Source organism: Kryptolebias marmoratus, linkage group LG4 (genome assembly GCF_001649575.2).
Source record: "Kryptolebias marmoratus isolate JLee-2015 linkage group LG4, ASM164957v2, whole genome shotgun sequence".
NCBI classification, from domain to species: domain Eukaryota; kingdom Metazoa; phylum Chordata; class Actinopteri; order Cyprinodontiformes; family Rivulidae; genus Kryptolebias; species Kryptolebias marmoratus.
In genome coordinates this window covers 16578208-16589693 of record NC_051433.1, presented here as the reverse complement: position 1 = coordinate 16589693, position 11486 = coordinate 16578208, and the positions used below count along the sequence as shown (strand labels likewise).

At 40.5% G+C, this 11486-nt stretch overlaps 1 protein-coding gene across 1 annotated transcript; it reads right to left on the bottom strand.

Moving 5' to 3' along the window:
• Positions 1 to 669: 669 nt before the first annotated feature.
• On the bottom strand, positions 670 to 10933 carry LOC108235624 (proline/arginine-rich end leucine-rich repeat protein). The gene is made up of 7 exons (XM_017415740.2): positions 10805 to 10933; positions 3749 to 4184; positions 3469 to 3654; positions 3229 to 3386; positions 2907 to 3103; positions 1538 to 1613; positions 670 to 1384 (listed from the first exon to the last, which is right to left on the bottom strand). The coding sequence occupies exons 2-7, from the start codon at positions 4178 to 4180 to the stop codon at positions 1294 to 1296; spliced, it is 1140 nt and encodes a 379-aa protein (XP_017271229.1). The 5' UTR covers positions 4181 to 4184; positions 10805 to 10933; the 3' UTR covers positions 670 to 1293.
• Between the last annotated feature and the right edge of the window lie 553 nt (positions 10934 to 11486).

Genomic DNA, 11486 nt, shown 5'->3' with positions numbered 1-11486 from the left:
AATGAGAAACTGATGAAGATATAAAGGTTTATAAAAAAAATAATAGTGTTCACTTGAACTATACAGATTTAGTTTTTCTTTAGATTGGAGGTGTTTTAAGACATCAGTGATTCCTGTTGGTCTTGATCCCGCTCAGACTGGTCATTATCTCTTCAGTCCTGTTAGAATCAAGCTCTGTTTCTCTAATCTAAGGTTGTTTAAAAATCTATCTGCAGCAGGTAGCATACTAATTGTTCATCACCTCTTGAGGAAATTCCACTTTAGATTAACTGAGCTGTTGTTTTGAGAGTGAAAATGTGGAGCCTTTATTTATCTAAAGTTATTTTACCACCTGAATTTAATAAAGCTCATGTGAAAATTCCTTGGCTGTGTATGAATCACGAACTATTTGACAGTTCTGCTGAAATAGGCAGTTTTTGCAGCTCATCTCTTGGTCTCTCTTAACCAAATCTTATAAGTGACAAAACTTTATAGATTGTTTTCATTCAGTTACTGTCAGTAGGAAGTTTGAGAGTTTAATCTGCTGCCTCTGAAGCTGCAACCATGGCCTCTACATTGCTTTTCAAAGAGGTGTTTATACTGACTTTGAGCAAACGTCTTGTTTAAGAAAAACTTGCAGCCTCTGAATAAAACTTGACTCACATGCAGAAGGACTGGAGGTAGCTACGGTCATGTTTGAGGCTTTTATTGTTGTAAACATGCCAGTCATGCTTTGGGATGAGATCAAACATAATAAACTGACCAAATACATTTTATTTTCCATTATTTGTACAAAGCGTCTTTATACAGAGGAATAATATACATAACACTATGATTAAGAAGAATAAAAAGAGACATTTTTACATTGAGCACCTTGAAAATCAGTCTGCAGGTTTTGTCCACTGCCACTGTGGCTCCTCAACTCTGAACACGTCTGCTGGCAAACACAACTATCCTCTAAAATCTGAATCTCTGTGAACGGACCTGTAAGTTCAGTCTTTACTTATTCTATGCTTTTCTTCTTAAAAAAAAAAATCACTGATAAACTGAAAGTCCCATGCAAACCTCACGCTAAATGTTTGTATGCTCACCTTGTTTTGTTTTTTTTTTTTCCCAAAAAAATTTTGGTTTGATATATGGATTCTTGCTGCACCTTTGAAAAGTAAAACACTGTCAAACTGTATTGTGTCTCTTCAGTGGCACATTTCTGCAGCTTGTGGAAGCTTTAAACTCTGTGCTGGCTGAGCTCGTGTTGTCTTGGCTTCTCCACGTGCACTGCGCCCGTCTGTGCGTAGCTTTTTGTGTGAACGGCTCCTAAATGACAACGGCATGAAGGTGTCTGAAGCACATGATGACTTCCATGGGTATGGGAGGATGCAACTGATTCCCGTCCAAACGCAGGTACCTGAGGAGACAGAACAGACGCTTTAAAACGCTGTCACAGTGACTCTGCCTTTTCAAACACATGGCCTGAATGTTCTTGGTCATGTAACATGTTGCAGTGTTGCAGCACCACCTCGTGTGATAAAATTCCCTGATATGATTGAGTGTAATGTACCGTAGCTTTGGCACCAGACTGTTGTCACTCAGGTCAGCCTGCATCTCATACGGGCAGATCTCGGTGCCGTTGATTCCTGTCAGTGAAACAATATCATAAATGCCAGACTGAGGATGGCTGCAAACAAAAGTTTTAAAAAGTTTTTTTTTTTTTATTTACTATACCTGTTTATGGTACAGAATATTTAGCCATATTAGATGTAAAACCACAAACGTGACACTGTGACATTTTACCACTCACACATAAGATAAAAACTAATTAACTTGTTGAAAAGATGCTTGTAAATTTTGACACTTATTTGGCAGCAGGTGGACAGCCAGTTCTTGAAACATGCCAGTCACAGACTCTGTTAATTGACAGAAACAGGAATTTCCTTTGCCAACATATAACAGCCAACATACTTTTCATGCTTCAGCTAGAACGAACACAAATGCACAGACATAATGACACGGCAACTGTAAAGTGAAAGCGTTTGGTTTGTTCGTAGAAATCTGAAATGGTAAAACTAGATAAAGACAAATGCATTGAAAGGCAATATATGCAGTAAATATGCATAGAGAAAATCTAACATTTATCAACTTATAGTAATAAACCTCTTTTTTCCACTGAAAAGTGCCTCTTAGTTGTAAAAAAATAAAGCAAACAAAAACTAAATAGCTAACTGAATGTTACGTGTTGACAGGATATTTTTGTGGAAACTCCAAGATATGTTAGTACAACTAAATAAATGAAACTAGCATTTGTTACAGGACCGCATATCATCCTCTGCCTTGCATGCCAAAGTTTTAAACAAAAATCACGTTTGCGCTTGGTGTATGTGATGGTGTGAGAATGAAACATTCAACCAAGCAGACATTTTTTTTTTCTAATTGTGAAGTTAGCATTTCTGCAACAGCATCGCAAGTTTTACCAGCTGCGTAAACACACGTGTCATCAGTGTACGCTCGAAGGCCAGTATAAGAAATGTGGATGTTTGCAGAAATACAGGCTAAATGGATGGGACCTAATACATTACCCTGTGGAACTCCTGCTCCAGTTTTGTGAGGATTACAACACATTGTCCTTCAGGTATGAGTTAAACCACAATAATATATTTTTAGACAAACTATATTTTAAAGGTAGGACTGTATGATTTACTGTACTAAAAGCTTTTTTTTTTTAATTCAAGAACACAGTGCCCTCTATATTTCCTTTACTAAGAGAAGAGAAGACAGTGGCAGAATAGCAAGAAAAATCTGCAACAATAGGAACTGAGCAACTCTGACAAAGAACAACTGAACATGCAACTCTGAACATCCCTGAAGTGATTTATAACATGTTGCAAATGGCGTCAAAGCAAGAAAATCTGCCCAGCTGTTTAAAAGCTTACTCTCAATGCTGTTGTGGTTGAGATGCAGGTGCTCCAGGTGGCTGTTGAAGAGGGGGACCACTGTGAGCTTGTTGTGGGCCAGCTGCAGGTCCACCAGGGTGGACAAGTTGAACACAGCCTTGGGAACCCCTTTATCGCTCAGCTTGTTGTAGTTCAGCCTCACAAACGCCAGGTGATTGAAGCCTTTGAAGTAATCTCTGAATAAGACGACCGAAGAGGACACAAACGACCGTAAAATTTCTCGTCAGATGAGTTCTATTACGTAGTAACGAGGAGTAATGTCTTTATAAACCACGGGGCGGATTGTGCAAGGTGTACTTGCTTTGGGATGTCATCTATAAGGTTCTTGTCCAGGTAAAGCTGAATGAGGTTGCCCGGCACTCCAGAGGGCATCTTCTTCAAAGTGTTGTGAGCCAGGTTGAGCTGCATGAGGCTCTTCAGGTCCTTCAGGGTGTTCTTACCCAGGCCGGTGTCGCTCAGCTGACAGAGAAGACATCACACACTCACATCTGCCCCCAGAAAGGCGTCAGGTTGCTGCTGCTGCTGCTTCAGTGAGGCTCACCTGGTTGTGGTGCAGGTCAAGCAGAATCAGGTTGTCCATCTTGCTGAAGGCTCCAGGAGGAATCTTAGAAATGAGATTCCTATCAAGCCGAAGTTGTTCCAGTGTTGCTGGGAGGCCAGAGGGGACTTCTTTGAGCTGGTTTCGCTGCGCGTACAAATACAGCAGTGCTGGGATTTTCTCAAAGACCTGCAGACGAGATTTGTACCGAGTGAAATTTTAGAGTAGTTTTGTGTTATTTTTAAAAAAATTGTGAGTTTCATTGGAGGAAAAACTGTCTGACCTGTTTGTCTATTCTTTGAATGCGGTTGTTGGCCAGATTGATCCAGCGGACCTCAGTAGCGTTGTTGAAGGCATCTGCAGTCACCTGTGAGATGTAGTTGTTGTGAAGATAAAGGTAGTGAGTTCTCAATGGGATGACGGGGACCGCACGGAGGTTCCGGTTCTCACAGTTGAGAGAATTTGGGTAACTTGGGTTGCATAAACATTCTCGAGGGCAGTCGGGGAAGATGGAGGGCGGGCCCAGGATGGGCGGGGGGAAGTCTGTGGGCTCCTGGGGTTCTGGTTCTGTTGGCACCACAGGCTTGCGGACCGGGGGCTTCTTGATCGTAGGTGGGCGTTTGGTAGGCTTCCTTTGCCGAGGCCTCTGGGTGAACACTGCTCCAATCAGCAGGAACAGAACCAATGAAGAGATGAGTCCCACACCAGCCTTCATTGTCCTATAGCAGAACACAAAGAGAAGCTGAGATTTTTCCAAGCAAAACGTAAATTTATGGATCAAAAAACAAAAAGAGGAAGTTTGACAGACTAATAAATTTCCTTGTCACAACTGATTTGCTCATTTTATGAGGATGAGGAGAATTTTTCTGTTTCTTGTATTGTTAATTGCTTGATAACTATTGTTCAAATTATACAGAAAGGCCCTTCTGGTTGAGACAAAGGTGCCAAGGCAAACATGAAACAAGTTTCACGTGAATTATAAAAAGAAAGAGGATGAATCAGGTTACATGCGTTGAGTGCAGAAGAATCTTATAAGCAAAAGATTGTTCTTCTTGCACTGACATGTCAGTTTCTAAGTTAAGCCTTTGCCTCATGTTTGATTTGATTCCTGTTTGGTTAGCAACCAACAAATCAAAGTGGTTGCTTGGGCAAAGCAGGCAAAAAGCATGTTCAAAATGACTGTGAAGTTTGGATTTTTTAATACAAATTTCAGTCATCTGTTTGTCGCTGATTGGGAGAAGAAGAAACTTAAGTGTTACAAACAAGGTTAGATTTATCTGTGCAGTCGTAATGTGTCCCTGTGTATCATTTTATGAATGAGTGTCTGCTTAATTAACATGCTCTCTCATTCTAGAGCTGATTGGTAAAACTCTAAAGAACCAGAAGCAGAACCAGCTCCTCTGCCGGTGGGCTGCTGGCCATTTGCCCCGACTCCAGCTTCGGCTTTAGCTTTGGCTCTGCTCCGCCCTCACTTCCTTCCTCCTACTGCTACAGACACCAGCCTTGAGCCATGTCATTTCGTTAATCATTATTTCCATCAGCTGTTAGCTGGATTTGGGGAGTTACCGGCAGTCCTGTTTCCAGTTTTGGGTCTTAGGTTCAGCTTTGGGTTTGTAGGTTTAGGGACAAAATCCAGCGGCCATCGGCATGACTGGTTTGAGACGTTCTCTCTTTTTTGTTTGATTTGGCCGGAGACCTGATAATATTGTTTTCATTAAAAGTTCTTTAAAACCTTGCAATTGTCTGGACTCCATATGTCATTTGTCCTTTGAGGCCTTTTCAACCTGCAGTAAAATTTAATTCTTCGTTTGCATCTGTACAGAATAAAAGTATACGTGCAGTTCTGCAGTTCAAGTCCGTATTTGTTGTTGATTTGCTTCATGTGTTTCATTGAGACAATTGCTCCAACCCTCTTGTATTATGACCTGCCTTTAAACCACATACTATAATTTGTGAAATAGCTTTCATAGGCCACAGATTAGCTTTAATAAACATTGTGGCACTTGGCCACAATGTTTATTAAAATGCTCAGCTATCTGCCATAAGAATATCCCCTTCATCCTTAACAAACTGAACAAACACAATAAAAAGTTTGCTCTTTAGTCCCACAGTGTTACTTTAGTTCAACATGAAAGTGTCAGTCTGTCTTGCATACAGTTCGAATGTTCTCCCAGTGCATGCTTGGGTTTTCTCAGGCACTTTCGGTTTCCAATAATATATACGTTCGGTTAACTGGCAACCCTTAACGGTCTCTATGTGTGAGTGAGAGCGTGAACAGTTGTCTGTCTCATTCGTCTCTTTGTGGCCCTGTGATAAACTGCGACCTATTAGGGTCTACCCCATGTTTCGCTCATGACTGCTGGAGAACCCTGCGCGGAGAAATGACTAAAGAAAATGACTGGATGGATTACACACAGTGCACTACTCAGCTGTTTCGGTGTGCTTATCTTTGATATCTCCTATCTGAGCAACTCAGTTTCTCCTTTTCTAATTACATCTGACTTGTTCAGTGTCATGTTGTTTCTGTTCTTCATTCTAGGAGAGCTTTGGGACTGCTTTCCCTTCCTCAGACAGCTCTCGTTTGCTTGTGGAAGAGCAGGAAGGCCTCAGAACGAAGCCATACTGGGATATAAATCGCTTCTTTTGTTGATGTTATAATTTTCCTTTTGACTTAATCACAAGTGAACTGTGATTGGCTCGCTGGTTATTCTGCCTTCTGGTTTCTGAGGTCAGTGCGTGCACTTGTCTGTTCTTGTGTGTTTAGTTTCTGCGGAAACCGTAAAGCATTTCATAACATTTTCACTTAGTGTGTTTCCATTTTGTTCAGCCATCCATCCAATCTCCATCCAACCACACTCATCCTCTTCCTTCCTCCGCTCCATTTGGCTGCAGTCTTTTTTTTCCACACTTTTACTTTTATCTGCACCGGCCAGCTTTGTTTTTCTGCCACTATTGAATCACTCCGCTCAAAAGACTTTCTTGTGCCACTGATATGCATTTTCAGCCCACATTTTGCCCTAAACAGTCTGAGTGGTACTTGATGACCTTAATCTTATGTGATAAATGAAACATCATGATAAAAAATGGATTCACTACTCCAGTTCGTACAAATGGAAGTGATAAGTAGCTTGATCTTAAAGGACTGAATGTAGCATTTGGCATTCGTCAAAGGAAAGAAAGGCACATACAGATGAAGAAATGAGCACTCATCAGAGGAAAAGAGAAGGATAAAGGCTCTGTTGTCAGCACTAGCCCAGAGGGAAAGCTTGGGTTGGGAAATTTTCATGCCTGGAAGGTTGATGCACTTTGACCTGAGCAGAGGCCTTGTGGAAACTCCACTAAGTCTCAATGCAGCTCATAAAGCAATGCAAAGATTGGTTAAAAGTTTGCAAACAGATGTACTTTCCTTTTGGACACTTTTGACCAATGATGCGTTTTGTGCAAAGCTGGCGTTTCACACATTTCTTTTTAGCTGCTTGCGCTGAGGAATCTCAGCATTGATTTGCTACAGACTCATCTGAGACACACCCAGTTTTCATTTCACCAGGAGAGCAGAGGGGAAGGGATTTTTGGTGCGCAATGTAAGCAGTGACTTTTTCGAATAAATCTAACAGATGTGGGAAACCAGCTGAGCGGGGCTGCAAGATATAATAACCACACACTTTAGTAGGCAAAGATACTTTTCAAATTGAAATAATATTTTAATTTAATCTGTTCATGATAAGGATTTAGTTTATACCACATCTGTTAATGTTTGTTTGCAATAAGCAAACATTTCACGTAAGTGAAAGGTTCATGTGCATAATAACCACTCTGCTTTCAGAATAAACCTCCATCATTCACACTCTGAGAGTTAACACTATGGGTTTGGAAAGCCTCGGCTCAGTTTGATGAATATTTTCTCAAGCAAAGTTGTGTGAGGCGAAGTGGACAAGGCTGCAAAGGAGAGAGGAGCAAAGAAATACATTTTCTTAAACAAAAGAGGGAAAAAGAGAGACAGAGAGGGAGGCACGAGAGAAGCAGAGGCTCCAAGAACATTTAAAAAAAAAAAAAGAAAGGCCTGAATACACAGACAGTTAGGAAGATCTGACAAACGAAAAGTGGAATAAATAATTTGACAAAGAAAGAAAAGAAACAAACAAAAAATCTGAACTGAAACCCCCAGAAACAAAACAAAATGAAGACGATCTTAACAAAAGTTAACCATAGAATTCAAACTTCTGGGAAGCAAAATAAGGTCACACAAAAACAAACACGCAGCACAACCCCTGACACGTCCCATATAAATCACAGGGCAGCACTGAGGCTCAGAATCTGTGCCTGAAAAAACACATCTGAGCTCTCTGACAGCGTACCCTGGCGTTTCCCTTCCTTTTCACACTCAAAGCCTCAAAGCTCTTAGTTTAAAACCAGAACCAGCTTTTCTGCTCCTTGTGCTGCTTTTATGACCAGAACTCTGGCAAAAAATGAAAGCCTGAGTGTCAGAGAAGGCTGATACTTTGGTGTCTGATTTGTGACCCCTAAGAGGACATTTGATGCATAAACGTAAGAACTAGACTTATGGCAGGGCTTGAATAGGATGTGGTAGTCATCACATGACTCACGATGCAGTGAGTATAAGCTGACTGTATCCAAACTTTTGACAAAACTCGTTTGTTGATGTCATTTTTCAAACACGAAGGAAAATTGCTGGATTGCTCTTCCATAGCTAGTTCAAAACAGACGTAAACCTAACACACACATACACACACCACATCATGACAGCACCTCTACCATGCTTTACTGAGTCTGGTGTTCTTGTTATGGGTTTCTCTTTCTTTTAGCCAAGGGGGCGGAGGGAGGGACAACGACAAACAAATGTTGATGTGCTGAGTTCCCAGTTTAAATGAATTGTCATATAAATACATTTTATAGTGTTGTCTTGTATGGAGCCCTGTTTAGAACAAGACTACCTCTCCAAATCATTTTGAAGCTCAGAAGATGATTTAGCACAGCTTCTGCCAAGTTTTTTTTTTTTTTTTTTTTTGCTGTCACATCCTGGATCCTTGTGAAGAGTTCTGATAACATCAACCAACTGCTGTAACAGAAATCTTAGGATCTTTGTTGGGTTTTTTTTAGCTTTGGAAAAAGTGTTTTTATTTATTTATTACTGTGACAATCCTGGTGCTGTTATGTGGCTCGATCTGTTTGAAAAAAAAAAGTAGGAACCAGTTAGATGCTTTTCTTGCGATTAAACCAATAGTTCAGATCTTTTGAGGCGGGTTTCAGAAAGATTATAAACAATTAATATCTTACCTGTTGTAGATAGCTCTTTGAACAGCCTCAGTTTGAAGAAATTGAGTTTAATTGTAACCACATTCATGAACAAACATCTTGTCCAAGCCAGACCAAGACTTGAATTACTGCTGTCTTAAAAAAACTCATAGTGGTTCATGCAAACACTAAATTATTACCCTTTACAGTGCTGACAGTTTCATATTGCACATGTATTTACACAGAATTATCAGGTTATTTGAGCAGCTAGCAGCTAGCTGTAGCACTTCAGTGCAGCCTGAGGCACTTCTGACACAAATCTTTGAATATTTTTGCTGTAATGACCAAGCAAAGAAAAACAATTGGATAAAAAAACTCATCTGTATGATGAAATTGTTGAGATTAGAGTTGTTTTAAAATAGCAGCAATCCATTTTGGGTTTACTGTGACCAGCTGTTAGCTTATCAGTCCGGTCAGAATTAAACTCTGTTTCCCCAAACTGAGGTTGTTCAAAGAGCTATCTACAACAGGTAAGATTTTAATTAAAAAAAAACCCTTTCTACAGAACCAACTCAAACGTTCTGAACTATTGCTTTAAGTTAATAGTTATTTCAGGTAATATAAGTGCTAAAACAACCTATGGGTTGGTGTTTAGTTGGTTTAAGCTCCTAATTTACATCTAAATTTAGAAGGGATTTAATTGATTATGGCCAAAAACTTCAATGTTTATAGTTGTTGATGTTTAATAATGGTGTGACCATGCACTTATGTTTTAAAAATATTTCAAATTCTGAACTTAAAATGCTAATAAGTTCTGGTGAAAACAAAGAAAATCTCTTCTGATTCAAAATGTACTTAGGTTTTATAATAAAGTACTGAAGTCAGTTGGAATTGACAGCAGAAGTCATCGCTGTGAGTCCTGCAGCTGCAGAGACACATTCTGCTCCGTTTCCAGGAAAATTAACCCATGAGGACCAAAGATGATATGACAGGCCCACTCCTTTGTTGCACCAAAGGTTTATGAGTTAAAATATGTCTTCAGTTCAACTTCTAGTGTAGTTTAATACCAACATTCTCATGTCAGGTTTTGATACATTTTTTTGTCAATGTTTTGTTTTGTTTTGGCAGAAGAGTCTCTGACATTCCTTCAACCAGAGTCATGACCACAGTTTTGCCAAAACCAGAGCTTTGAACAAAAGTTATGTCTTTTATAGCCGAATTCAATCATCTGACTCAGATATCCAAAAAAATGTTTGACTAAATGACAAAGTCACTAATGAAAAACAAATAAGGGTCATAATTTTAGTTAAACTCACTGTAGAAAAGCTAAAAAATAAACAGATTTTGGGCTGTGTGTTTTCCTGCCTGACTCAGTCTTTACTCTGTCTGTAGTCCTTCACCTTTATTCTGATCATCAGCCAACTAAACCAAGATGGATGTATTTTGTTTGTTTTTCTACATTCTTTCCACTCTGAAAAAACTTTTTTTTTTACTTTTACCAAATTACATTACAGGAAACTGGCACAAGATGAATTTATTCGGACAACATGCATTCCAGAGAGGCTTTTTAATGCATTTCCAGAATTTTCCTCTTGAGTTTTGTAATGGATTCTGGTTAACACCCATCTAGAAACAACATCCATCTGGACTCAGCTGCAGGGTCGGAAAAGAATCGAAGCCAATCAGAGCTGTTTCAGTCGAGCATTAAAGATCCTCCTGATTGCATGAAGCTGGTAAGGACTGCTTTTCTTTAAAGCATCACTGAAAGCCTTCACCTAAAATGCTGCTGTGGCAACTTTCCTCGCTGACAGATGGCAGGATTGAACCTCAAGGTGAGGGTGTGGGAGGGAAAAGCCGAGTCGCTGTGTGCGGAGTACCACTTTGGATCTTAAAGCGTTTCTATAGAAACCCAGGAGCACAGCTCAGCGGCGTTTGAGCCGTGGATTCAGTCCACAGACACCACCCTCTCTGCCTTTATCTCTTTGTGCTGGACACTCAGACACTCCGGCATGTTTTCTTAAAGTTCTCATTCTTATTAATCAGAGCTCGCCAAAAACACCCCCCCACAACAAATAAACTTTCTTACCTGTCTCTGGTACCTGCCCTCTTTTGTCAAGTCACAAGTCAGCGTCTTTACTTCTCTCTGCTTCTCCCACTCTTTCCCTACCCCTCCCTCTTTCTCTCTCTCTCCCTCTTCCTCTCTTCCCCAATTTGTAACCCTCCCCTCCCTCTTCCTCTCCTCTTCAGTGGACAGGCCAACCTTTGGGGCTTATTTTCCTCCGAGGGCCTCAGTGGTCCTCACCACCCCTCTGCTCGGCTTTGTTCCAGACAGACTGAATAACAATTTCTTCTGCAGCACTGGAGGCTCTTTCATGCTTTCGAACTGTTTGTTATTATTTTGCTGTAGAGCACCAAAGGATAAAGGAATCTTTCTCTGAAAAAAAACTAACAAGGGTACAGATTTATATTTCTGCACACGCATGCATGTCAACACTGGGAACACTGGAGCTCTTGTTGGGAAAATCCCAGCACGATGTCTCCCACCCACTTCACCATTGTTAGGATGACAGCACACAGATCCAGTCATGTGTTTTTCATCAGCAGCATCTTTCCTCTGATCCCATGGCATCATTTCAGTGTCCATCAAACCTCCAGCAGGATTCTGTTTGCCTGTCCAGCCAAAGAAAATTCCTGGAGTCTGATTACTGAAGGCCCGGGTGAGGCGGAGGACGTTGAGGTGGAGCTTTAGGGAAGGAGAGCTGAGTGGC